At 44.4% G+C, this 27767-nt stretch overlaps 1 protein-coding gene across 2 annotated transcripts in view; it reads right to left on the bottom strand.

The window, feature by feature from the left end:
* VCL (vinculin) overlaps positions 1–27767 on the bottom strand; it is an 84092-nt gene that overhangs the window by 51392 nt on the left and 4933 nt on the right. For both annotated transcript variants that reach the window (XM_053388063.1, XM_053388064.1), the window contains exons 2-3: positions 7873–7943; positions 1893–2043 (exon numbers count right to left, since the gene is read on the bottom strand). In XM_053388063.1, the coding sequence (XP_053244038.1) occupies positions 1893–2043; positions 7873–7943 (222 nt within the window). The remainder of the gene's footprint in view (positions 1–1892; positions 2044–7872; positions 7944–27767) is intronic.

Below are 27767 nucleotides of genomic sequence, written 5' to 3'. Positions count from 1 at the left end.
GATTGGCTGCAGGAGCTGCCTGCACTCAATCAGAAGCCGCGTCAGATGTTCGGCTTCCGAAAAACATTCGCAAACCGGAAGACTTACTTCTGGGTTTGCAGGGTTCGGGAGCCGATTTGTTTGACAATTAAGCCGTTCCAAGAACCAAGGTACCACTGTATTTGTTTTCAGGGCAACAAACGTGTGTTGTTCCACATACTTTGCAATAGGTCTGTTTTCCCTCACAATAAAACACCACGTTTAGTCGCTCTGGGATGAATGTCCGGTAGGTGCAATGCGCTACCCATTACCCATCAATAGAAAAAGCTGCCTGCAGAGTTGCACATGACTGCCTTCAAGGACGCTTTTTTCCCATCATGTTCTTTCAAGTACAGTGGACCCTTGGGTTTCGCACCTCTCTGGATATGCAACCTTCAGGTTATGTTCTGCACGCTGTGTGCATGCACAGAAGCGCTCTATCATGCTGCACAGAAGCACTCTATCACACCACACACGTGCACAGAAGCAGCGCCTCTGGTTACGGATTTTTTGGAGTGCGCACGGCCCCCTGGAATGAATTAAATTTGTATCCAGAGGGTCCACTGTAATGTTCTCTGTGCAGCGATGAATACAAAATCCCTTGAAAGAAAACGTATGCCTTCTATATTTAGATGCTATATGAGCACTGTTGAATGTGTGAAATTAAGTGCAGCACGGGAGAGAATGTTCCATTTTAAAGCTTCAGCCAAATGTTGCATTATATTATCGTTTCTTTAATATTTCCAGCGTGACAATGCAAGTTTGAGAAGACGCTATCAAGATCACAAAGATGGGGAAAGAGCGAGCACTTTCCAGAAATCAGCTTCCCTGAAGGCAAATTAACTACTCCATAATTTCAAGAGCTATTATCTCCAATGGTATCAATAAGAAATGGGAGAGTAATTGCTAATAAATCAGGTGCCAAGGATATTCATAGCATGGCTGATAAGCTTTGCTTTAATGCACCACTTCTAAGCCTCCACAGTACTAACTAAAAAGCACTGAAAAAATACACAGTCATTGTGTCTGCTAAGGAACATCTTGCATTTATTCTCAATGCCAGAGCCGCATGCTGTAATGTTAATTCAAAACATGCAGAAATAAACTTCATAAAGACTACTGGTGAGAAAAATCTTACTTTAAAAAACACGTACAGTCGTACCTTGGAAGTTGAACGGAATCTGTTCCAGAAGTCCATTCGACTTCCAAAACATTCGGAAACCAAAGTGCGGCTTCTGATTGGCTGCAGGAAGCTCCTGCAGCCAATCAGAAGCCACAGAAGCCTCGTCGGATGTTTGGCTTCCAAAAGTAGTTCGCAAACCAGAACAGTCACTTCTGGGTTTCCGGCGTTCGGGAGCCAAAACGTTCAAGAACTAAGTTGTTCGAAAACCAAGGTATGACTGCAATACCATTGTGACAAGTTGATGCATTTCAGACTTTTCAATGCTGCGGTTCAGACAACTGTTGGGGGCTTTATAAACCGTGTTTTATGAAGCCGGGAGTGTGCTTCGCACTTCTGCTCTCCCTTTTCCTTCCACTCTCTTGTGAAATGCAGATTTTAGCCAGAGTCACTCTACCTTACTTTCCTGGCTTTTTAACAACATTAAGCCAGAGCTCAGAGCCACAGTTTGGACAGAACAGGGAACTCTGGCTTAATACAAGAGCCAGGTTCTGTGCACAGAAGCCAGGAATTTTGCACATGGTGTGCAGCTCAGTGAGGGAAAGGGAAAACCCTCCCCAGCCCCGATACTCAGTCCTGGTTTTACGAATCATGCTTTTATAAACCACTAATGCAGAAAACAATAGTCAGGCAGCGCTCTAAATCTGCAGCCAGGTACCGCGTAGGTGTTGCTAACTGGCATTAGAAAGCTCACCTCGGCCTCATCGAATGTCAGAAGCAAGTCCGATGTCCCAGAAAGGATGCCTCTTGATCCGTCAATGAGGTAATCACGAGCAGGTACTGAGTAAGGGTCTGTTTGGAGCATCTGCGCGGCCTGCACAAGCTTTGTGCAAGCATTTTCCACCCTAGGAGGAACCATTGTGAGAGAGAAATTAGTGTCAGTCCGCTACCTGTAGGGGACAGAAGGGAGCCAACTCTGGAGCAGTATGACTACAGACTAGTGCTTCCCAAATGCTCCAGCTGTTTTTTGGACTACAACTCCCATCATCCCTAACTGGCAAGACCAGTGGTCAGGGATGATGGGAATTGTAGTCCAAAAACAGCTGCAGACCCAAGTTGGGGAAACACTGTAATAGATCATCTTCCTTTGCATTCTACACAGATTATTTAACATATCCTCTTTACTCCTACAAGGGACACGGGTGGCGCTGTGGGTTAAACCACAGAGCCTAGGACTTGCCGATCAGAAGGTCGGCGGTTCGAATCCCCAGGACGGGGTGAGCTCCCGTTGCTCGGTCCCTGCTCCTGCCAACCTAGCAGTTCGAAAGCACATCAAAGTGCAAGTAGATAAATAGGTACCACTCCGGCGGGAAGGTAAAAGGTGTTTCCATGCGCTGCTCTGGTTTACCAGAAGCGGCTTAGTCATGCTGGCCACATGACCCAGAAGCTGTACGCCGGCTCCCTCAGCCAGTAAAGCGAGATGAGCGCCACAACCCCAGTCATCCGCGACTGGACCTAACGGTCAGGGGTCGCTTTACCTTTACCTTTACTCCTACTCCCATGCCAGGGTGCGTTTTCTAGTTAAAATGTAAAACACCGAAACAGAAGATTGGTCCATCTAGCTCTTAGTACCTTTAACCCTGGCTGGAGGAACTTCTCCATGCTTTTGGTCAGGAGTGATTCCCAGCAGCTGGGATTAAGTCTGAGATCTGCTGGATGCAAAGCATGCACTCTGCCCTGAGCAATGGTCCTTCCTCTTGCATAAAGCTGGTTTCCTTTGAAGCATGTATGACATATGTTGAAAAGGCCAGTGTTTGGGGAAAACTACACATTACATGCCAACGTGCATTTAAAAACTATTAACCGATGGCCCGTTTTGGTTTAAAAGCTTCTTGCTGGAGGCAGAGGCATAGGACCCAGCTTTGTCACCAAGAACCTGACACCACCTTTGCAGGTGGAACTATGCAGCAATAGGGCACATTGAATTTTTCAACTTTCATATTCCAAAAATGAGGGGTCCTAAAAAGTTGTAACATGACTTGGGGATTCAAAAGATATTTCAGTTAAATTAATATAATTTAGTTTTGCTTTGCGAGTAAACTGTGTGAAACTGCATCAAAATCATTAAAAATGATTGCCCAATACTTGCAGTTATGTATTATTAGTAGTATTATTATTAGGCATCGCCTGACATTTTCAGGTTCAGCAACGTTAAAATTATTTGGTTTTCCGAAAGCAAATTATGTGCTTCTTCAGCAAACGCAGCCTTACCAAGCTAAATGCTGCCTAATCTCAAAAACAGCAGATTTGAATTCCTCACACTCAGAAGCCTATTTTTAAGAACCCTCACTGAAGAAATTTGCAAAATTAAGTTTCACTCCCTAAAACGACATGCCTTAATGGGAGCTCGCCCCACCTCTTCTTTCAAAGATTGGCAGAAGGGGCAGGTCACTTGTTGGGACATCTCCATAGCTTCCATTTGTCAATTAACCTCTTGCCTTCCTCATGTACCTTAGAATCTACCTCCTCGTCCCCCCAACTATCACCCCAGGGCTATTTGAAGGACCATCTTGCCCTGAGGGGAGGGGAGAAGAAGGAAGCTTGAGGAACTGTCACCAGCCTGCTATCACTCAGTTCTGTTCTGATTGGAATACAAAAATGTGTGCATGACTCATACAGGTTTGGCATTCAGAGGTTGTTGGGTTGTTGTTTTTAAATTATGCTTTAACCAGGGAAAATGACTCCTGATAGTCTAGACCATTTGACTATCAGCTAGGGCAGGCTGACATTATTTGCTGGCTTGAAATATCGTTAAAACAAGCCATTACCTTATAGGAAGAATTCTAAGCCCAAAATTATTAAAATGCCATTTGTGAAACGGTTATATTTCTTTTATTCACAGTGAGCTTTCTAAAGCGTCAAGTCTGAAATCAGACAATAGGCTCTTGCAATGTACACAATAATCTAATTTCCTGGAGCACTAATCTGAGCACTTTTGGTAGCTCAGGGACTCGGAGCTGCAACGTAATTCTCACCTACAGTAATTTTTTGATCAGCATAATGCAAGATAATCCTGGAGCCATGACCAACTTGTTGATAAAATCTGCGGATTTTGTTGAGTTCAATACACAAAATGATGTGTTGCACTGACAGCAAGCTACTGGACGTGCGAACTAAGCTGTAACACAGATGAGAGAGTAACATCCTATTTACAAGCCAAATTTAGCAAAAGATTAAATATAATTCACTTGGCTGGTTTTAGATAGCAGCCAAGTATCTTGTAAATGCCACTAGAGCTGTGTGTGCTAAAACATCTACATCCTTTCCAGATAAAAACACAGCACTATTTATTTTTTTAAGGTAGAACTTCAGTGTCTAAAAATAAAATACTATTATTTCTGCAGGAGTGAACGTATGTATCATTCTCTTGCCTATTTCACACCACTTCCTTCAAGTTCTCCTATTTGTGCCTGTGCAGGTCTTGACTTTGGTTAACTTCTTCTTATTCTTATGGCTAATCTGATTTTACAACTGGCATCAAGGTTTGACCACATACAGGCCGTAGTTATTAATCTTGAGGTGCTAAGTTGCAATGAAGTTGCAATGAAGGCAAACAATTCTCACAGAGATGGTAGAGCCATTTTGGAGCTATATATTACAGATGGTTCACATCGCTGAACCCCTTCCCCATATGCAATTTACCCCTTCCACACAGAAAATGGTTACGGAGAAGGTTCAGCCTAGTCTTCTCCCTAACAAACAAGCTTGCTCGGTCATTTTTTTTTCCATGGAGGAACATTCATTAAGGCAAGCCCTCACCTGCAGTCTTCAGTGTTACAGCCCCAAAAGCTATTTATTACCTCAGTGTGAATATAGCCAGCGACACTGGGAACGCAACATAGGTTGGGATCCAACACAATAGGCCAGAGGGTTGGGGACGACGGCTTTGAACAGCTGACTCCCATGTCATAACACAGGGGTCCCAAATGTGGTACCCACAGCCTAAAAGCAGCCAGGCCATTTCCCCAATTTAAAACTTACCTCCCTTCCCCCCCACCACCACCAAAACAACTGCTATTAGCTGGGGGGGAGAGACAAAGAGAGAGAGAAAGATGCAATGTGGGTCCCTATTCCCCTTCACAGCTGCTTTGAAAGGTGGTTTAAATCAAATAAAGACTGTAGGGGGAGGGATAAGGGTTAACCACCCCAGAACAACAGTCAAGTGAAAAGAGACCTGATCATGGATCGCCCATGTCACAACTTTTTGTGTCAACCAGTTCCAAAAGTTGCTGTTGTGTCCAAAGGCATTTTCAAACCCTAGGCCCTATCTGTGCTATCTGTTTAAAGCAGTACAGCAGTACCTCGGGTTACATATGCTTCAGGTTACAGACTCCGCTAACCCAGAAATAGTACCTCGGGTTAAGAACTTTGCTTCAGGATGAGAACAGAAATCGTGCAGCAGCGGGAGGCTCCATTAGCTAAAATGGTGCTTCAGCTTAAGAACAGTTTCAGGTTAAGAACAGACCTCCGGAACAAATTAAGTACTTAACCCGAGGAACCACTGTATCATGCCGTTTCCAACAGTGATGGCTTCCCCCAAAGCTAAGGTTACCAGACATCCCCGTTTCCCGGGGACAGTCCCGGGATTTACAAATCAGTCCTCATACAAAATCCATTGAAGTTGAAAAGTGTCCCTGGATTCATTAAAAAAAATCTGTTAACCTTACCCAAAGCATCTTGAGATCTGCAGCTTGTTAAGGAGAACCCTGTTCATCTCACTTAAATGCAGTAATACCAGACCCTCCATGTGTCCCTATTTTCAGATCAACAAAAGCCATCCTGGTTTCTGATTTGATCCCAGAATGTCCCGTTTTCCCTTAGGATATCCCTGTTTTCATTGGAGAAATGTTGGAGGGTAGGGAGTTATGTGACCCCCCCAAGCCAAGGAGATAAGTAACTATACAACCTTTAGAAGACATCTGGGATTTTTTTTAGTGTTTAATAGTGTTTTCTATACAGTGGTGCCTCGCAAGACGAAATTAATTCGTTCCGCAAGTTTTTTCTTCTTGCGAGTTTTTCGTCTTGCGAAGCACGGTTTCCCATAGGAATGCATTGAAAATCAATCAATGCGTTCCTATGGAGACCGCTTGCCAGGCTGGCGGTGCGGAGAAGGGCTTTTCTCCCCACCGCAAGCCTTCAGGACAGGTACGGGAACAGAGGGGAAGGCGCGCAGCGCTTCTCCTCTGTTCCCGGGGCTTGCGGTGGGAGGAGGGTTTTTCCTCCCCACCGCCAACATTCAGAACAGCATTCTGAATGTTGGCGGTGGGAAGGAAAACCCTCCTCCCACCGCAAGTCTTCAGGACAGCCATCCGAAGGCTGGCGCGGGGAGAAGGTCTCTCCGCCCCACCGCCAGCCTTCGGAGGAGGTCCGAGGACAGTGGGGAAGACGCGCTGCGCTTCCCCACTGTCCCGGAGATTTCCCTATGGGCTTTCATCTTGCGAAGGAAGCCCATAGGGAAATTCGTTTTGCGAAGCGCCTCCAAAACGGAAAACCCTTTCGTCTAGCGGGCTTTTCGTCTTGCGAGGCGTTCGTATTGCGGGGCACCACTGTATATGTTTGAAGCTGCCCAGAGCAGCTGAGGCAACCCAATCAGAAAAATGGTGTATAAACAATAAAATTATCATTGTTATTGTTATGAAATAGGATGTCCTTATTGTTGACGGGTGCGTAATTGTTGATGGGTGTGTAATGCAACATATTATACTCTCTGATTCACACTATGAAACCCCAAGACATAATTAGATCTTCCTATGCTTTAGAGAAAAAGTTGGATGTAATCATAGTGCAGTATATCTGATATTTAAAGCAGGCAGAGAGACTACCGTATTTTTTGCACCATAACACTCACTTTTTTCCTCCTAGAAAGTAAGGGGAAATGTCTGTGCGTGTTATGGAGGGAATGCCTACGGGTGGCATGCCTACGGATTTTCCGCCTCTAAAAACTACGTGCGTGTTATGGTCGGGTGTGTGTTATAGAGCGAAAAATACGGTACTAAGCAAATATTCAAAATAATCCACGATGCAAATAGATCTTCATACAATTTTCCATTTAGCTTTTTCACTGCCCCAGATTTCCCACCTCCTGGCAAAGGCATTCATGTGCTTGAGGCAACATCTTTCTGCCCCAGATCATGGGATGCTCGCACCCCCAACAATTTAGCAAAACCTTCATCTGTCTTAACTAATAAAGAACACACACTATTCAGAAGCTGGCCAGAAACAGCCTTTTTCAATAAGGAATTTATATTTGACATTGTCAAGGAAATTGGCTTAATGATTACGAAAGTGATTATTACACCTTCAAAACCTCCAAGAAGAAAATCATTATATCTTTTGCGGCGATGCATGAAGTTAATTACGAGCGCCAGTCAATTAGCTTTCAGGTATCAAACAAAATCTGAGCCAGACCAAGGGCACACAGAGAAAAGCAGACACGCTACCCCTTTACAAAGTCTAGTCCAAATTAACCCAAATCTCTGATGAATAACAAGTCTAATCTTGTTCCTGATGTATTAGTTTGCTGTGTGCAGGGATTTTTGCTTGCTTGTTTGTTTACTGAGAAGCATTCAGTCAAAGGAGGTTTCACTTGCACTCCAAAATAGTATGGCACTGATACTAGGTTACCGAGGCTTCTCTAAAACCACTATCAAGACTTGCCATGTTTATTTACTTACTTAATGAATGCAGGAGGCATGTCTCTCTTCAAAATCTGGTCTTCAGTTGTCTGTACAGTTTCTTTTCCAACCTGCAGCAGGAGCAAAAAAAGTTGTTTTTTAAAATCACCAGCTTCAGAATTGCAATGTAAATTTCTTAATAAAGTCAAAATATAAACAGCTTTTCCTGTTCCCATGGTTTACTACTTACCTGGCACTCGGGAGCAGTGCTAGAAACTCAGATATACAGTGCTACCTCGGGTTACATATGCTTCAGGTTACAGACTCCGCTAACCCAGAAATAGTACCTCGGGTTAAGAACTTTGCTTCAGGATGAGAACAGAAATCGTGCTCTGGCGGTGTGGCGGCAGCAGGAGGCCCCATTAGCTAAAGTGGTGCTTCAGGTTAAGAACAGTTTCAGGTTAAGAACGGACCTCTGGAACGAATTAAGTACTTAACCTGAGGTACCACTGTATAAGCTAGATGCCAAATGGCTCCTTAAAGAAAGGTTACAGTCACCAAAATGGAATGTCGAGTTGCCATTTTGGGGCAAGACAGCTCTAAAGTCTTACAGTGGTACCTCAGTTTATGAACTTAATTCGTTCCAGAGGTCCGTTCTTAACCCAAAGCCATTCTTAACCTGAGGCGCGCTTTCGCCAATGGTTCCTCCTGCTGCTGCCGGTGCACGATTTCCGTTCTCATCCTGGGGCAAAGTTCTCAACCCAAGGTACTACTTCCAGGTTTGCAGAGTTTGTAACCCGAAGTGTTTGTAACCCGAAGCTTTTGTAACCCGAGGTACCACTGTGTTTTTCAAGTGATGGACTGACTGTGATTGATTCTCATTTAAAGATCTGGCTAGTTCAGAGGACCACCTTGAGCTAGGTTAAGAGCTTTGAGAACTTCAAGAAGAAAAGTCACTTGATCCAGGGACAGTCCACATATATATTGGCCTGTTCCAGTCTCTTTTTCTTAATGGTGACACGGACCATTCATAAGGCAAGAATATTCTTCACAACCATGAGCAGGGCAGAGGGGTGCAGAGAAGGCAAGCTGCAACAATTAACTATAATGTTGTTCACTGTTCCTGCTCAAGCTGCCCAGAAAAAGCATTTTAGTTCCTGAAATTCATACCAATTATGCAGGTAAAATATAACAGATAGAATTCTACAGAATGTGGCATTAGTGTGCGAAAACAGTCACAACCTAATGATTCCCAGGCATGCACCTCCAGATGGTGCTGTCACCTAGCATTCAGGCATTTTCACTTGGTTGCAAGTAGCCGGTAGCCAGGTGCAAAAAGCTCCTGGCGCCTGGCTAATTTCGAACACTCCTCTGAAGAGGAGAAGGATACCCAAGGCATTGGAATGAAGCAGACTAAAGTGACAGCACACTAGCACGGTCGCAAATCTGAAGGGTTCCCATCTAACATGGTCGCGTTACAAGAATGGAATGAAGCATATTCGCTGCTCAACCAATTCCTCCCTAGTGCATGCGTGTGGGCTTGGGCAGAGAGATGCTGTAGCAGAGGGGTTCTGGAACAGGAGCCCATGGGTAAAATTTGAACCCAGAGCTCACTGGGTGGCTTTGGGCAGGCCACTCTCAGCCTCAACCCCACATCTACAATATAAATATTACGACTGGCCTGCCTTAACATGCTTTCTGTAAGGCTCGCCACAGGGGAATGTAAGTGAAACGATTTGGGCACTTGGAAGCGCTGTATTTCAACATGCAACCCTGAAAAGCATTAAACGCTTTGTGCTACTAAATCACTTAAAAGGTCCGCGTACAAAATAAATGCACCAATGGCAAGCACACTCCGTTCCCTAGCAAAAGACTTGAGACCCTTCTTGACTGGTTCACTAACAAACAAACTCCACAAGATGAAATTATCAGCTTTGTTTAAATATTGTTGTGGGAAACTGGGTTGTACACCTTCTGGATTTTAATGCTGGGAACAAGCTCTTAAATATTTACTGCACCAACACTATATCGCAATAAATAATAATAATAATTCATGAGAGAATATGTTATATAAGTAGGGATAATTGGAAAAATCTGGAGACAAGCTTGTCACTGTAGTGTACCTTGTAGATTTCTGACATTTCAATCGCTCACTTACTCGATGGATTTCCCCGTTTCAATCCACTTCAGAAGGGATTGTGCAAGCCATTTGCTAGCTACTAGTTGTCCAATCAAGCAAAATCCACCATTGCCGTGTCTCAGATTCCTCCCTTCACCAGTAACATTTAATATGTGTATGTGCCTTATGGGACTGGGTGACATTTGGTTTTCAACATCACAATACATCACCAGCTAAACATCACAATATACTGATATATCACGACGTGTGAAATAAGGATGGAGCGATCTTAGAGGCACTGGCTGGTTTCACATTTTTTTCTGCATCATGTGTGTGCGCGCTGTGCAAAAATCATATCATGATTCACAATATATTGCCAGGACAAAAATTATGAAACCGATATCACAATATGGACTTCAAACTGCTTCTGGAAGCTATGTCGATGTATCACCCAGCCCTAGTGCCTTACTGCACACAGTGCCAAGGAGAAACTGTGCACTCCCTGGCCCAGTGACCACAACAAATACAAGGAAGCCAATATTTGGCATCTTGCACCATAACTGGTGACTCAGAAGTCATCCCTGAAGCTCCCAATGATATGAAACTCAAGGGTTCCTTGAGTCAGGGGGCAAGGAGTTCTTTTTCCTCCTTCATGTTCCTCATAAAAACCCACTTCCTGTTATTTACACAGAGCTATGGGGATACAGGTGGCGCTGTGGTCTAATCCACAGAGCCGTGCTTGCCGATCAGAAGGTCAGCGGTTCAAATCCCCGCGACAGGGTGAGCTCCCATTGCTCGGTCCCAGCTCCTGCCCACCCAGCAGTTCGAAACCACGTCAAGTGCAAGTAGATAAATAGGTAGCACTGTGGCAGGAAGGTAAACGGCATTTCCGTGCGCTCTGGCACCTGTCAGTGTCCCGTTGCGCCAGAAGCGGTTTAGTCATGCTGCTCTGGTTCACCAGAAGTGGCTTAGTCATGATGGCTACATGACCCTGAAGCTGTCTGCAGACAAACGCCGGCTCCCTTGGCCTATAGAGCGAGATGAGCGCTGCAACCCCAGAGTCATCCGCGACTGGACCTAACGGTCAGGTGTACCTTTACCTTTTTATGATCAAAGGGAGGAATTCAACATTGCACCCCTCTGACTGTTTTGCCGGAGCAAGCAAATCCCATTTCGCCTGCCCCCTGCACTGCTCTGGGGGGGGGGGTTTCTGAGTTATTTGTGGGGCAAAGGAATTCGTTCATTTCCCCCCCCAAAAAATATAGTCCGGTCCCCCCCCCCCGTGGTCTGAGGGATGGTGGACCGGCCCCCGGCTGAAAAAGGTTGCTGACCCCTGGAATAGATGCATCTTTATAACACACCACCATTTAACTGAAGAGAATGGCCAGGTCATTACTATTATTATTACATTATTATTTTGCATTTCAAGATAAATATAGACGGAAACCTTATAGAGAAGTGTCTGTGACAGCTTGGTGCAGATGTGTGACTTGTTCAGTTTCCAGGCATATGGCCAACCCAAAAAGAATACCATCTTCTGTCCTCAACTGAGAGGCAATTCGTGAGAGGTGTTTCCTTACTGCAGCATTTGCTGCTACAAACTTTATACAAGCGATGCTGCACTGCGGGTATGTAAAAATAAATAGGCACTTAACGGGACGCGGGTGGCACTGTGGGTTAAACCACAGAGCCTAGGACTTGCCAATCAGAAGATCGGCGGTTCGAATCACCGCGACAGGGTGAGCTCCCGTTGATCAGTCCCTGCTCCTGCCAACCTAGCAGTTCAAAAGCACATCAAAGTGCAAGTAGATAAATAGGTACCGCTCCAGCAGGAAGGTAAACGGCGTTTCCGTGCACTGCTCTGGTTCGCCAGAAGCTGCTTTGTCATGCTGGCCACATGACCCGGAAGCTGTACACCGGGTCCCTCGGCCAATAAAGCGAGATGAGCGCCGCAACCCCAGACCTAATGGTCTGGGGTCCCTTTACCTTTAACACTCTGAAACCTTAACTACAACTAAATTTAAATTGCTATTACTTATCCTTAGCGCATTTATGTGGCCTCTGCCCACCAATACACTCAATTCCAGGTTTTCATTTTCTGCTGGGATTCTCCTGAACTACCTTATTCTATACAAACACGCATAGAACATTATAGCTCCTACCCTTTGTGCTGTTACCAGCAGATGAAAAATGAATTCATGTTTAATTGACTTGTTATTTAGCTAGCATCAGCATCAGATATTTATCTATTATTTAATCTGTTTAATCTGTTCTTTAATTCTGAAGACAGCTGGGGAGCCCCAATGATAACACACTCTATAAATCATTTGTTTACCACCAGCTTGTCAATGCTGCGTCTTAAAATCAGAACGAACATGAGTAAATATTTGGTTTGCAGGCTTGATAATGCTTTTGTGTTTGGCTGGCTGTTTTTACAACTGCCTTTAAATGATAAGCATGCAAAACTACAGAACCCCTGCCCCCCCCCCCAAAAAAATAACCAACCTGTTTAATATCCACATGATAAACAAGAAATGGTCAGAGAGAACCAATTGTAATGTATTACAGAGAGCTTTTTAATGATCATGGTGAGACTATAAACCACCAAAATTCAGAATATGAATATGAAAGTATGTAAAATCAGGGGCGGGGAGACAACACACGTTTTCCATTTCAGAATACAAGGAGCCAGATACTACTACTGTGGGCTACATCACAATCTAACAAACTGAGCGAACAGCTCACACTGGCCCAATAAAGAACAGGCCTTTAGCTACACAGATACAAATTTACAGAACATGCAAAATTCGCTACAGATTTTGTCATTTCTCCCCTGAAGCTTCATGGTTTTAGGTCCCCTGGCTCCTGCTGATTCTAAATTATATGAAACTGCCTTTACTACCTTTGCTAAAGAAAGGAAAAGACGATGTCAGGCGAACAACACAGAGCAAGCGGCTGGTTTTCCTATCAACTGACGGGAGTCACTCACACAATGCCTCAGGGCAACCAACTGCCTAAGTGTGTTGTCAGTATCAGGAAAAAATATGGGAGGAGGAGGACACTCCTCAAAGGGTCGAGGATGTGAACCATGAAGCTGCCATTTGTTAAGAAACTTGGCTGAAATCCTAAAACACATTTAACTGGGAGTAAGTTCCACAGAAGGGACGCGGGTGGTGCTGTGGGTTAAACCACAGAGCCTAGGACTTGCCGATCAGAAGGTTGGCGGTTCGAATCCCCGCGACGGGGTGAGCTCCCGTTGCTCGGTCCCTGCTCCTGCCAACCTAGCAGTTCAAAAGCACATCAAAGTGCAAGTAGATAAATAGGTACCGCTCCAGCGGGAAGGTAAACGGCGTTTCTGTGCGCTGCTCTGGTTCGCCAGAAGCGGCTTAGTCATGCTGGCCACATGACCCGGAAGCTGTACGCCGGCTCCCTCGGCCAATAAAGCGAGATGAGTGCCGCAACCCCAGAGTCGGCCACGACTGGGCCTAATGGTCAGGGGTCCCTTTACCTTAAGTTCCACAGAACTCAGTGGGAGTTACTTCCAGAAGGCATGACTAGACCTGCGTTATAGGTTCATCTGCTGCATCTAAGAGCTATGACGGTGCTACTGGGCATAGGCAGGTGGGAGAGAGAGAATCATGGAATCGGACAGTTGGAAGGGACCCCGAGGGTTATCTAGTCCAACGCGCTGCAATGCAGGAATATGCAAACGACCCATGCAGGGATCGAACCTGCAACCTTGGCGTTATCAGCACCACACTGTAACCGCTTTTGGAATAACTGTATGGAACTGATCTTACGCTATGGGCTTAAAGCTCTATCACTTCCTCAATGATCTGTTGGCAGGTTTTATCAATAATCGCACCAGAAACAACAAATACACATCCCCACATTTCCTGTCTTTCTATAAATATACTCTTCAGTATATTTCTCAGGCAAAACAAAAATCTGCAAGGTTTCTTCTCGGCACAGGGGCAGGAGAGGAAAGAAAGCTTCAGTCCAGCAGTCCACACCACAGACTTAACCCAGTTTAACAGCCATTTCTATCTCCCTAAGTGGGATCTGAAAGCAAATGTGCAGAACGCTTACCAAAAAAAAAAATGTGTTTCTCAGGATTCCTTGGGGAAAACCAAGGCAGTTAAATTGACATGAAAGTGATATAAATGTTATTTCTTCTATGTGTCTTCCAAGTTAAAGAACTGGGTGCTATTGAAGTCTGCCTTAAAATATTTAGAAATAGTCCACTAAAAATAAGCTTTGGGTCTGTTTGACTATAACAACATTAAATGTGCTCTACTGACCTTTTTCCTGAAATCAAATATTTCAACTCAACTCAACTTACCTACTGGGGGAAAAATATTTTTATAGCATGCACAATTAAATCAGTCAGGCCTTTGGCTAATTAAACCATCTCTGAGGGAATTTTTTTGGGTTGGATAGTATGGTATGTATGCTTGTGTTTTATATTGTAACCAGGGGTCAGCAAACTTTTTCAGCAGGGGGCAGGTCCACTGTCCCTCAGACCTTGTGGGGGGTCAGACTATATTTTGAAAAAAATAAATAAATGAATGAATTCCTATGGCCCACAAATAACCCAGAGTCGCATTTTAAATAAAAGGACACAATCTACTCATGTAAAAAGACGCTGATTCCCGGATCGTCCGCAGGCTGGATTTAGAAGGCGATTGGGCTGGATCTGGCCCCCAAGCCATAGTTTACCTACCCATGTTGTAACCCCCTCTGTGATCTTGGATGAAGGACGGTATTTAAACTTTATAAACAACAACAACAAATTATGATGATGTGTACTTTTCAATTATATTATACTGAATACAACTCAAATAACCATGTTGATTTAGGGCATTAAGACTCCCCCCCCCCAATTTTATAAGTCACAATTTTCTGGTCAGTGTCACCGCCTACCATCTCCTGCCAGTTCACAGCTGTGTGTGTGTGTGTGTGTGTGTGTGTGTGTGTGTGTGTGTGTTTGAAGCTTTGACCTAAACCACCTGCCAACTTTACCTTCCTGCAAAGAAGCAGGATCACGGGCTGTTTCATTCATTAAGCAACCAAAAATTCCTAGCAACCACAGTCCAGACCATGGGTAGGCAAACTAAGGCCCGGGGGCCGGATCCGGTCCAATCGCCTTCTAAATCCGGCCCACGGACGGTTTGGGAATCAGCGTGTTTTTACATGAGTAGAATGTGTCTTTTTATTTAAAATGCATCTCTGGGTTATTTGTGGGGCATAGGAATTCGTTCATTTCCCCCCACAAAAATATAGTCCAGTCCCACACAAGGTCTGAGGGACAGTGGACTGGCCCCCTGCTGAAAAAGTTTGCTGACCCCTGGACCAGACAGTCAGTGTGTGAGCCACACTGTCACATGCGCAACACAATATAGATATTTTTAACAGTGTTACTCGTGTGCCCATTTCACAGGGATTACAGGTTCAAAAACAGCTAAATCAGAATGTATCTATATTTTCCCACTGTCAACTCAAACTACTAGCAGGAATTTACACAGAGTTCCCTAGCCATCCATGATCTGGCAATGCAATGCTCCAACTTCAAACCCATCAGCAGAATTTGGGCCACATAGTGATCTGCAACATTACAGGACTCGATGCTTAATAAAGGCAGATGCCTGCTAATAATTCTCACCCTTTCCAGTTTTGATAGCCTTTAGGAATTGTGTTATAGGAATAGCTTTTACTATTACGGACATCACCTTGCCAACAAAGGTCCGTGTAATAAAAGCTATGGTTTTCCCAGTAGTGATGTATGGAAGTGAAAGCTGGACCATAAAGAAGGCTGATCGCCAAAGAATTGATGCTTTTGAATTATGGTGCTGGAGGAGACTCTTGAGAGTCCCATGGACTGTAAGAAGATCAAACCTATCCATTCTTAAGGAAATCAGCCCTGAGTGCTCACTGGAAGGACAGATCCTGAAGCTGAGGCTCCAATACTTTGGCCACCTCATGAGAAGAGAAGACTCCCTGGAAAAGACCCTGATGTTGGGAAAGATGGAGGGCACAAGGAGAAGGGGACGACAGAGGACGAGATGGTTGGACAGTGTTCTCGAAGCTACCAGCATGAGTTTGACCAAACTGCGGGAGGCAGTGGAAGACAGGAGTGCCTGGCGTGCTCTGGTCCATGGGGTCACGAAGAGTCGGAAACGACTAAACAACAACAACAAGTAAATACTTCCTAGCTTTACCCAATAAGGAACATTAAATAGTTCCTAACTGGGGACCCCCCCACAGCAGCACAGAGAAGTTGCAACAAAAAGGAAGTGGAAGGCAGGGAAATTGAAAACAAAAAACCACAGAATTTCTGCCCTAGCCCTGCACTCGGATGCCTCTTCTCCAGTGGCAAACCATTAGCTCAAGGTGACATTCCGATACTGTTAATGTAAAAACAGATTAATTATTGTGTCAAAAAGCAAAGCATCTCCCCACATACTGCTTTAATTACATTCTCTCCCCCCCCCACTGGCATCTTTATGACCCATCTGTCACTTAGATTTATTATGTGACTGTCAACAACCTTACCTAGACTATCAAAAATACTGGGTTATATCACTCCCCACTCAGAAGCTGAAACTAAGCCCTGTGTGTGTGAGAGAGAGGGGGGGGGCTTATTCCCATCAGATCCTTACAAGGAAATTGTCCTCAATGGATGCCTAGCTCTTTCAAGTGTCTCCATCAGTCTCTCCTGCATCCTGCCAAGACTGCTAGCCCAGAGAACAAAGATTTACACTGTTGGCAGAGCAGAGTTGAACTGAACCACTTTGTAGCAGGCAGGCAGGCAGACAGACAACTCTGGAATCCCCCATCAAAATTTACTGCAGCCTATTCATCAGGACAAGAGAGAAGATCTGGCCCTGAGAAGCAAACGGACAGTGAAGCGAGAGAACAGCTGCAGTGTCTCCAGACAGCCTCAATCTATTCAGCGCTCAAGATGAAGGAGGAAAAACCTGCAGAGGAGCCAGATTGAGAATCCAAGAGCCAAACCACGCATGAAAAGTGAGGCCTGTGGCTGAATCCCATGTCTTTTTCCTTAATGCAAAGTGGCACTGTGGGGTGGGTGTGTATTAATTTGATTGGAGAAGAGATGTTGGGGAATGGGGCTTTTAATTCTCTTCACTGCCCCACACGAGATCAACACTTCATGTACCGTATTTTTCTTTCCATAAGATGCACCTGACCATAAGACGCACCTAGTTTTTTTAGAGGAGGAAAACAAGAAAAAAAATATTCTGAACGAAACAATGGATGTATGATTTTTGTGGTTCATGCTGTGGCCACAAACATGTGATCTGATAGTGAATTTGGGGTGACCCAATGTAAAAATCCTGAGGATCCATGGGCTTTTACCTCCCCTCTCCCTGGCAGCCTCCACTAACCTTCCTTATCTCTCTTCCAGTCCCACCGATCAGCTGTTTCCTTTCAACACTCCCTTCCCTCTTGTTTGTCTTAGTGTCTTTTCCTTAGCTGGAGCAGCTTTTTGCTCCTCCTTTTCCTCTAATTTCTCTCCTTATTGCTTTAGTCTTCCTGTTTCCCCCCTTTGCAAGTTTGCTGTCTTTACCTCCCCTCTCCCAGGCAGCCTCCTCTATCTCTAGCATCCCTTATCTCTCTCCCCGATCGGCAAACGATCAGCGGCTTTGTTTCAACATCCACTTCCCTCTTTTTTTCTTTTTTCTTTTAAAAAGCATGATCTGCTTTTTGCCCCTGGGCAATTCGACTCCAGGGACCACGCATTCGCTCCATAAGACACACAGACATTTCCCCTTACTTTTTAGGAAGAAAAAAGTGTGTCATATGGAGCAAAAAACTTGCAGGTTTTTCTGATGTTACCTGGTATGCAACTTTCAAAGCGCAGCAGACCAGAAAGCATTTTTTTTCTGAAACAGAAAGTCAATTTCTGGAATAGGAAGTCAGTAAGATTTGCTGGACTGCCTGCACCTGATCCCACCAGGCCCCCACATTGGGATCTGCCTCGGAGACCCTCCTAAGTATGCCCACTTCCTAGGGAGGCGCCGGTCAATTCTGTGTCCAGGGCAGCTGTCTACCAGCTCCATCTGCTACGCAGGCTGAGACCCTACCTGCCCACGGACTGTCTCGCCAGAGTGGTGCATGCTCTGGTTATCTCCTGCTTCAGAGACCACTGCAATGTGCTCTATGTGGGACTACCTTTGAAGGTGACCAGGAAACTGCAATGCAGCAGCCAGACTGATGACTGAGAGTGGCCGCCGAGACCATATAACATTGGTCCTGAGAGACCTACATTGGCTCCCAGTACGTTTTTGAGCACAATTCAAAGTGTTTGTGGTGACCTTTAAAGCCCTAAAGGGCCTCAGTCCTGTATACCTGAAGGAGAGTCTCCACCCATATTGTTCTGCCCGGACACTGAGGTCCAGCTCCGAGGGCCTTCTGGTGGTTCCCTTCCTGCGAGAAGTGAGGTTACAGGGAAGAAGGCAGAGTGCCTTCTCGGTAGTGGCGCCCTCCCATCAGATGTCAAGGAAAGAAACAACTATCTGACTTTTGGAAGACATTTGAAGGCAGCCCTGTTTAGGGAAGTTTTTAATGTCTGGTGTTTTATTGTATTTTTAATATTTTGTTGGGAGCCACCCAGAGTGCCTGGGGAAACCCAGCCAGGTGGGCGGGGTATAAATAATAAATTGTTGTTGTTGTTGAATTGTAGAGTTGGAAGGGACCTCAAGGGTCATCAAGTCCAACCCTTGCAATGCAGGAATCCTGTTCACAGCTGTCCCTGGGCGGACCCGAACCACCAACCTTCTGGTTAACAGCAAAACACACTGACCCACTGTGTCACAGAGATGTAATGTTGCTGTTCAGGAGGGACAGGAACTTTGGCATGGTGGCCTCACAGCTTTGAAGCACACTTCCTGTAGACCTCTGATGAGTGACTACATTGCAAGGTTTTTGGAAGGTCTTGAAGGCTCATTTCTCATTTCTGTGAGCAATGTTTTCAGCTTGGTTGGATATTATGCCTAAATAAGTTTCATTCTTGTTACTCTTGAAGTCACAACACTGAAGCAAACTACCTCTATATTCATTTTAGCATTCGTAGCTCAAGGGACGGGAAACGTTTGCCAGGTTGGTGGCAAACAGCTGCCACAATGTAATCTGCAACTTGTTATCTACAGCTTAACTCTGAAGTACAGCTAGTTTCTGCACATTTTCCAGGAAAGGACACCTTGCTCCCCGACTCTGGAAGTTGAAAATGAGCAAGTTCAAGACGAATATTTCCACAACATCTAAATTAGCTCTGCACTTTGCACCCTAAAGCTAAGATCTGAAAAAAGTAGCATTTTTAAAAAATAAACTCTCAGGAATCAACAAATGCACTCACTCGCCATAGGTGGTGTAGCATCTACCTTTCCCAACTCTGGCCAATTTTACTTCCCTCCTCTCTGGCAGGAGCAAAGGAGGTGATCATGACGAAGCTCAGGAAGACCTTAATGTGTATTATTGTTTGGATCATCGGAACAAATTTATAAAAACGGGAGATGGAGGAAGCTGACAGAAGAAGCAGTTCTCAAATGCCCCACCATGCCCCACCTGAAAATTGTGGACAGGGGACACACACAACAGACGACTTAATAAACCTTTAGTTGTTGTTCTACAAATCAAAGCACATACATAACTCGATAATAACTGCAGCCTTGCCTTTGTCAGAGAATCATGGCGGAACTGGATTTCACCATTGCCTAGCAGAAAATCGCCAGCTACCAAGGCCAGCCAGAATTTGTGAATCCCACACTCAACAATCTCCATCACAAACAAGGATTGGCCCACAAAGTTCTATGCAACACTAATACATGTGTCACAGCTAGTGATGCAAGAGCCTAGATTTTGCAGCAAGCCAACATGAGCTCTGCGAATGAAGAAACTTCCTCACAGAAGTAGCCTAGCTGTGGGGGGGAAACTGCTAACTCAACTATACAGATACTTGCAGAGATTAATTGTCTCTGAAGAAGAACACGCTATTAACCACTAATGCCACAAATAAATCTTCCCACCATCCAGTGTGCAGCCTTCCCATGACGGGCTTTTGCAAAATCAGCAAATGCAATTACATCCTATAATGAAGCCACTATGAATGGGGGAAAGCACATGTTTAAGTGCACTCTGCAGGTAAGGTAACCCACAGGTATGTTAACTGACTGTTTTAAGGTGGAAGAGAAGCCGCATTCTGTGGCTAATGCGTTCCTTCCCTCTGGTATTAAAACCACAAGTGCTGCTTAGGGGGCTCAAGAATGCGTGTTACTAAACAATACCCCATAAGGATTAGGGTGCAAGACTGAGCAAGAATCCCAGTTGGCCCAGAATGAATGCCACAATATTTCCTCACAGAAATAATGATTTTTACATAATCTGGTGTACAGTTAACTACCAGTAGCAATACTTATTGGGGTAAAAGCAGCAGATCATACCTTTTGACATAAATGCAGTCCATTGCATATAGTTACCAATTCACAGAAACTATTCTCCTAGAACATTTGAGTGAAGTTTGTGGAATAATCAAGTGCCTCATCCTTTGCCTCATGATCTCCATTAATTTAATTTTTTATTTTTTTAACAGTATTTCTCTCCCATGACAACCATGCTTCAAAAAAAGGTCTGTATTAAGGAGTTCTCCACTATTCTAGCTACAAGAAGTTTAGCAGCAAGTGTAGATCCCCATTAATGACTTTACTTCACAAATTCAAAACACATGAACCCATAATTGAGACATTTTTTTGAGTCTATCAACCAATCAGCTCATTTGCCAGGCATTTCCGGAATATAACAACAACCAGACAGACTTGCATAAACTTTGCTTTCAGCCATGTTAAGAATGTCCTAGCATGGATGCAAAGGTTATTTTCCCACAGCAGGAACCACGGTCAAGATTCACAATTACAAAAATAGTAAGCCAGAAGGAGCGTTGATGACAGCCTTACAGAGAAACAAAAGGAGTTTAAAGACTGAAGCATTGTTGAATTGTTCAGCTGAACTCGCATAGCAAAGAGTTTGGAGTAAGCTTGCAGTATAGCATTGGCTTCTGCTTCCACAAAGCCCAGTTCCACATAGAGCAAGTGTAGGCAACCTAAGGCCCGTGGGCCAGATGCAGCCCAATCACCTTCTCAATCTGGCCCACAGATGGTCCGGGAATCAGCGTGTTTTTACATGAGTAGAACATGTCCTTTTATTTAAAATGTATCTCTGGGTTATTTGTGGGGCCTGCCTGGTGTTTTTACATGAGTAGAATGTGTGATTTTATTTAAAATGCATCTCTGAGTTATTTTTGGGGCATAGGAATTCGTTCATTCCCCCCCCCCAAAAAAAAATATAGTCCGGCCCACCACATGCTCTGAGCGAAGGCTGAAAAAGGTTGCTGACCTCTGACGTAGAACAAATCCTTTACGACTCAACAGATGCAGAGCAATTGCAATTTCCTTAATTGTTTCATTAACTCTCAACAAGATTTAGCCTCAAACTAGGACTGATAACCAGAAATAGACTGCGTAAAATTCATATAGCCCGAGGGTGTGGACAGATCCCATGGATGGCTGAGGTCACCCAGCTCGGCATTTGGCATTTGACCTCACTGACTTGCTCAAAGCAGCCGGAAGAGACTTGGCCAAGAGGGCTGAAAAAGCGCAGAAGGTTTCCTCGACATAATACATTGTACCAAGGAGTCTGAAGGAAGCCATTGTTAAGATCTTCAGTGAATTAGCCCTCTCTAAATTGCACGGTACTGGAAGATTTCAAGCCAGCCCCCAAAATTCCCTTTCTAGGCAAGTGATTGCTTATACCACTTTATATTTTAAAGAAAACACCCCAAAGCAGTTTATATCACATTGAAACATCAAATAAAACAATCCAGAATAAAGCAAACTCAAGCTTAAAGGGAAATGTTTCAGATCCCATATCTATTTACCTACATAATTTATACAACTGCCCCATAGCAGAAGTACTCTAGGAAGCTAGGGTGGTGTAGTGGTTAGCAGGGATCAGCAAACCTTTTCAGCAGGGGGCCAGTCCACTGTCCCTCACACCTTGTGGAGGGCTGGATTATATTGGGGGGGGGGGAATGAACAAACTCCTATGCCCCACAAATAACCCAGAGATGCATTTTAAATAAAAGCACACATTCTACTGATGTAAAAACACACTGATTCCTGGACTGTCCGCAGGCCGTATTTAGAAGGCGATTGGGCCGGATCCGGCCCCTGGGCCTTAGTTTGCCTACCCGTGGATTAGAGTGTCAGACTAGGACCTGGGAGATCAGGGTTCAAGTCCTCACTCAGTCATGAAGCTCACTGGGTGACCTTGGGTCAGTCACTGCCTCGTAACCTACCTCACAGGGTTGCTGTAGGGGTAGGGTGAACCATATATAAATGCAATAAATAACCTGCTTAAGTAAGCTGGAGGGGCCAACCAGATGGAGCCATCAGGTTGACCAAGCTGGCATCCAGAGATCTCCATGTGGTCGCAACTGGACCTGCACCACTCGCAAAACGCACCTGGCGCCTGGCTAATTTCTAACACTGGCAGGAACCAATAGTTAGCTACCATTAACACTAATGAAAGTTCTGTGTTAACAAGGCCTTAAGAGCTAGTTAGCAAGCCCTGGTTAAGATGGAATCAGGGTTAATGTTAATCAGAGTTAAGTTTGCTAACCACAGTTAAGGTCTGCCTCAGGAAGTCACACTTTGGAGAGAAGGAAGCCCCGAATCATGCTTTGATTCCTTTAACATGGCCAAAGGCCACTCTATAACAGCACCCACACCCTTTACTTCAGAGCAGATAGATAAGATCAGTATGGCAACATTAATCATCTGCCTTACTTTTAATAACTACTAGAAATATGTACTCGCACAGTTCTTGGACAGCTATAATTATAAATCCGAAAGATCATGACCAGACCCTTCTCAACATTATCGGGCTTATTTTTAGATTACTTCCTGATAACGGCTACTTTTTCAGAGACGTGTTAGACTCAGTGAAACAGTGATCTGAGTTGAAGAGTACACACATCTCTTTTAAGAGTTGGTGCTTTGGCGCAGAATATTTCTCAAAGCAATTATAAGCCAGGTAGACAAGAGTGAATGAGCCTGTGTGGCGCTCATGTGCTCCCAACTGGGAACATCATACTATAAAATAAATAATACTAATACTACTACTACTAATAATAATAATAATTTATTTATAGCCCACCCATCTGGCTGGTTTTCCCCAGCCACACTGGGCAGCTCCCAACAGAATTAATGATACTAATAATAAAAAGCAATAAAACACCAGACATTAAAAACTTCCCTAAACAGGGTTGCCTTCAGATGTCTTCTAAAAGTCAGATAGCTGTTTATTTCCTTGACATCTGGTGGGAGGGCGTTCCACAGGGCGGATGCCACTACTGAGAAGGCCCTCTGCCTGGTTCCCTGTAACCTCACTTCTCACAGTGAGGGAACCACCAGAAGGCCCTTGGAGCTGGACCTCAGTTTCTGGGCTAAACGATGGGGGTGGAGACGCTCCTTCAGGTACTGCCTTGAAATCCAGCAAAGCCCAAAGTTTCCCTTGACAGAACAGTCTAAAATTTAAAATATTGCAGCGGCATGGTGGCAAAGTCTCTGAGAGCCAAACTAGAAACGATAGGGGTGGCTCCATTTATTAGCCCTGCGTCTGAGATTCCTGCATCGCAGGGGGTTGGGCTAGATGACCCTCAGGATCCCTTCCTTTCTGTGATTCTATGTATGAAGCAGTGTGAGCGAGGAGATCCAAACTCTCCCCCACCAGCCTGTTTTGTCTCTGTGTGGTTCCAAGATAAGAAGTGTACCAAATTGGGGAGCGGAGTACCAGTGACAAGAGAACACAGAAATGCAAGGCAGGGGAAAGTTCAGCTCCCCTCGCCTCCCTGCCCTTATGGATGTAAAAATTGGAAGCCACCCCTTGCTTTAATCCAGAACATGGAAAACATATGATTCAACAAGCATGGATACTGGTGTCATGTCAGCTTTGGTCCTCTGGGGAAGGGGGAAGAAGAGGAAGAGATCACTGCCTCTGGAGGTGTTTGGCGACAGAGCTACATCTATGTTACTGGTGGTGGAGCAACAAGTGCTATAGCTCCAGAAGGCCTTTGTCCTGGGAGCAGAACTTCCCTCTTGACTGCTAAAGGAGAGAGACTTCTCCCTCTCCCTCCAGAGGCTGTATTATTCCAGCTGCCGCAAAGAGACAATTAGGGTAAGTAATTAAATTTTCTTCCACTTGTTTATGATCAAGGACTTGCCGAGGGAAACACTAATTTACTAGAACCCTCTCCCTCTCATAGAAGCCACATTCAACCACCTTCTGTTTTCCTTTAAAGCAGCTGCTTGCTCAAGAAATTTCTTGCCTCCTCAAGAACAGGACCACTACTCCGAACTGCGTACTACTTAAGAAGAGTCTCTGAAGTAAGGCTGTCGGAAGTGGTTTAGAAATTGGACGCACCCCAAAACAGTACATTCTTTTGTTGACTTCTGGATACACAGGCAGAGGTCAATTCCAATGCAAGCTCTTCGAAACGGTGACATAATCAATAAGGTTAAGACTGCCAGCCAATCACTAATTCCAGAAGATTTAAAGAGCAGTATCAAATCTACAGAGTCCAGACAAGTTATATCATTGCTGGGAGCAACACACACCCGACCCGACCCTCCCATGCATGAATGGAAAGCAGTTCCTTGCAGACATAGAGGAGGGAGGAGAATACCGCATTTTTCACTCTATAAGACGCACCAGACCATAAGACACACCTAGTTTTTGGAGATGGAAAACAAGAAAAAAAATATTCTGAATCTCAGAAGACAGAACAGCAAGAGGGATCACTGCGCAGCGAAAGCAGCAATCCCTCTTGCTGTTCTGGCTTCAGCGATAGCTGCGCAGCCTGCATTCGCTCCATAAGACGCACACACATTTCCCCTTACTTTTTAGGAGGGAAAAAGTGAGTCTTATAGAGCAAAAAAAACGGTACTTCCTTCCAACAACATCCTCAATGAGGGGGACAAGCTTGCAGTACTGCTGGGGTTCATAAGGTGTATAGAATTACTTCTGGTAAAAGGAAATAGACGAGTCCATGTGTGCAAACAAACGCTGCTTAGAATCTCATCCAGCCTGGCAATTATAATTTAGGAACAGAGTACAACCAATTTTTAATGAGAGATCTAGTGCTGACCACTTAAAGGGAGTAAGCTCCATTAAATGCAATGGGACTTGTAGTGTATAGGATTACACAGTTGACGGCTGTATGGTATTTCCTCACTAAATCTGACTAGCATAGCCAATGTGCCCCAAACCTTTTAATAAGTGCAACTATCCCATCCAACGCAAGAATGCCTACAAGATTACTGCATTCATTTCATACAGGATTTCAGGTTCCTAACCTCTAAAATTAAGATTCAAGTCAAAGTGAGTTATAGTCCAACAACATCGTCTAAGGGGAAAAAGAATGAAACCCATTCACGACTGCCACCATCTTCATGCTAAATAAAGGTAAAGGTAAAGGTATCCCTGACCATTAGGTCCAGTCGCGGACGACTCTGAGGTTGCACGCTCATCTCGCTCTATAGGCCAAGGGAGCTGGTGTTTGTCCGCAGACAGCTTCCAGGTCATGTGGCCAGCATGACTAAGTTGCTTCTGGAGAAACCAGAGCAGCGCACGGAAACGCCGTTTACCTTCCCGCCGGAGCGGTACCTATTTAACTACTTGCACTTTGACGTGCTTTCGAACTGCTAGGTTGGCAGGAGCAGGGACCGAGCAACGGGAGCTCACCCCATCACAGGGATTAGAACCGCCGAACTTCTGATCGGCAAGCCCAAGAGGCTCAGTGGTTTAGACCACAGCGCCACCTGCGTCCCTTTGTGCTAAATAATCAGACCTAAATGAAAAGAGCAATAGTTTGGAACTTTGTTTTTCATTTTTAAATCAAGATGCACTACATTTGGCAGAACACCCATATCAGAAGTTCAAAACTGAATTTAAACATGTGATGTGTCGCAAAAGTTATATGTTCCAGTTTTTATTGTCGTTCTCTTAGGTTTAATTTCCTAACTCAACTGCATTCCCCTTCAAATGAAATTCCACATCTCAGATTTCAGTCATCTTAAATAATAAATGCTACTTTATGCCCTGAAGCACTGCCACAAGGGAAACTCCACACTTAGCAAACACTGGAGTACCGTAAATGCTGAAAACACACGTACCATCAAGAAAAGAAAGATAAGGAAGTTAATTTTACATCGGTTTGCACATACGTGTGCATATGTCTTTGACCTTAGTTCAGATAAAAACATGATTTATTTATTTGTTTAAAAGGGGAGTGCCAAGTTCAATGTTGCTATTAAACAACATTGATATATCATTGATATATCCTCCCTTCCCCCCAAAAAACCCCTCAAAGCAATTCTTCAAATAGCCTCGCACATCCTTTCCCAACCTGGTGCTGTACAGATGATGCTGAACTATAACTCCCATCAGCCTAAGCCAGCGTGGCCAATGGAAGCCCAACAACTGTTGGAGGGCAATAGCTTAAAAGTGGCTGTACTTGTATAATAGAATACTGTCATGTAACAAGAGTGTTAGCAAATACAGTAGTACCTTGGTTTACAACCATAATCCGTTCCAGAGGTCTGTTTGTAAACCAAGACAGGTTGTAACCCAAGGCGCACTTTCGCCAAAGGGGCTTCCCAAAACAATTTGTTCGCAATCCCCCCCCCCCCCAAATGGGTTGTAATCCAAAAAAAGGTTGCAAACTGGGACACACACTTCCGGGTTTGACGTGTTTGTAATCCAAAATGTATGCAAACCAAGGTACCACTATATTGGTTTGCTTTGGCCCTTAGCAAAATCATGCCTGGTGTGAGTTTTGAACTTACACTCAGATTACATTCTTTATAAGTGAAATCCTAAAATGAGAGGAAGTAAGGCCCACTGAGCTCAGTGCAATTTACACATGAGTAAACACACTTAGGATTGCTCTGTTAGCACTATCCTAAATCAGCTCCTGATGCACATCAAAGTAATGAAGTGCTTTTAGAGAGTCAATCCAATTCTACCCTGCCACACTCCAACACGCACACTTCAGCAAGAATAACACAAGCAGAAGTTTTCAACACAAGAGCTAAAGCATTATCCTACCCTTACTAAAATTTTGCAGTGAAGCACAGAATTAATTTCAATTAACAAACAACCCCAAGCCCAGCTATCCAATGCCCAGAGACCTCATTAAATTTGTATGCTTGAAAGCAGAAAACGAAAGCGTTAAAAAGTGACAAGAGCTCTTCTTCGTGGACTTGAATTCATGAAAAGTGATCCAACCTGTTTATCCCCCACTTGCAATTTAAAAAGTTGGCTTCCGAAAGAAATTGGTTCAGTATGGCTCCCTCAAGAGATTAGCACTGGTTGCTGAACATCAACAATACTGAGCTATGATACAGTGGCGGAACACATCGTGGTAAAACGTAACCTCAGCATCCGTTCAGAAATAAATGCTGCTAACATGCCAACAACATTGCAATCCAGCCTCACACAAGCTATAAACCTTGCAGGTCAAAGAAAGTTGGTGGTTTGTTTCCCCTGCACCGACAGATGCAACAAACCAACCACATGCAAGAGAAAATCGCATGCAAGAAAATCAGTTCTAACCACTGCACCGCTAAGGAAAAGTAACTGGCAGTATAATGTAGGAACCAGCTCCACCCATCACCTGCTATTACAGAAACATAGAAAATATGTGTAATATTCAGAATCAGAATCCACAAACTGTGCCATATTACTGGCATTTAGATACCGA

The sequence above is a fragment of the Podarcis raffonei genome, chromosome 5 (assembly GCF_027172205.1).
Source record: "Podarcis raffonei isolate rPodRaf1 chromosome 5, rPodRaf1.pri, whole genome shotgun sequence".
Classification (NCBI taxonomy): Eukaryota; Metazoa; Chordata; class Lepidosauria; order Squamata; family Lacertidae; genus Podarcis; species Podarcis raffonei.
The sequence above is the reverse complement of the archived record's forward strand: the minus strand, read 5'-3'. Positions and strand labels throughout refer to the sequence as shown.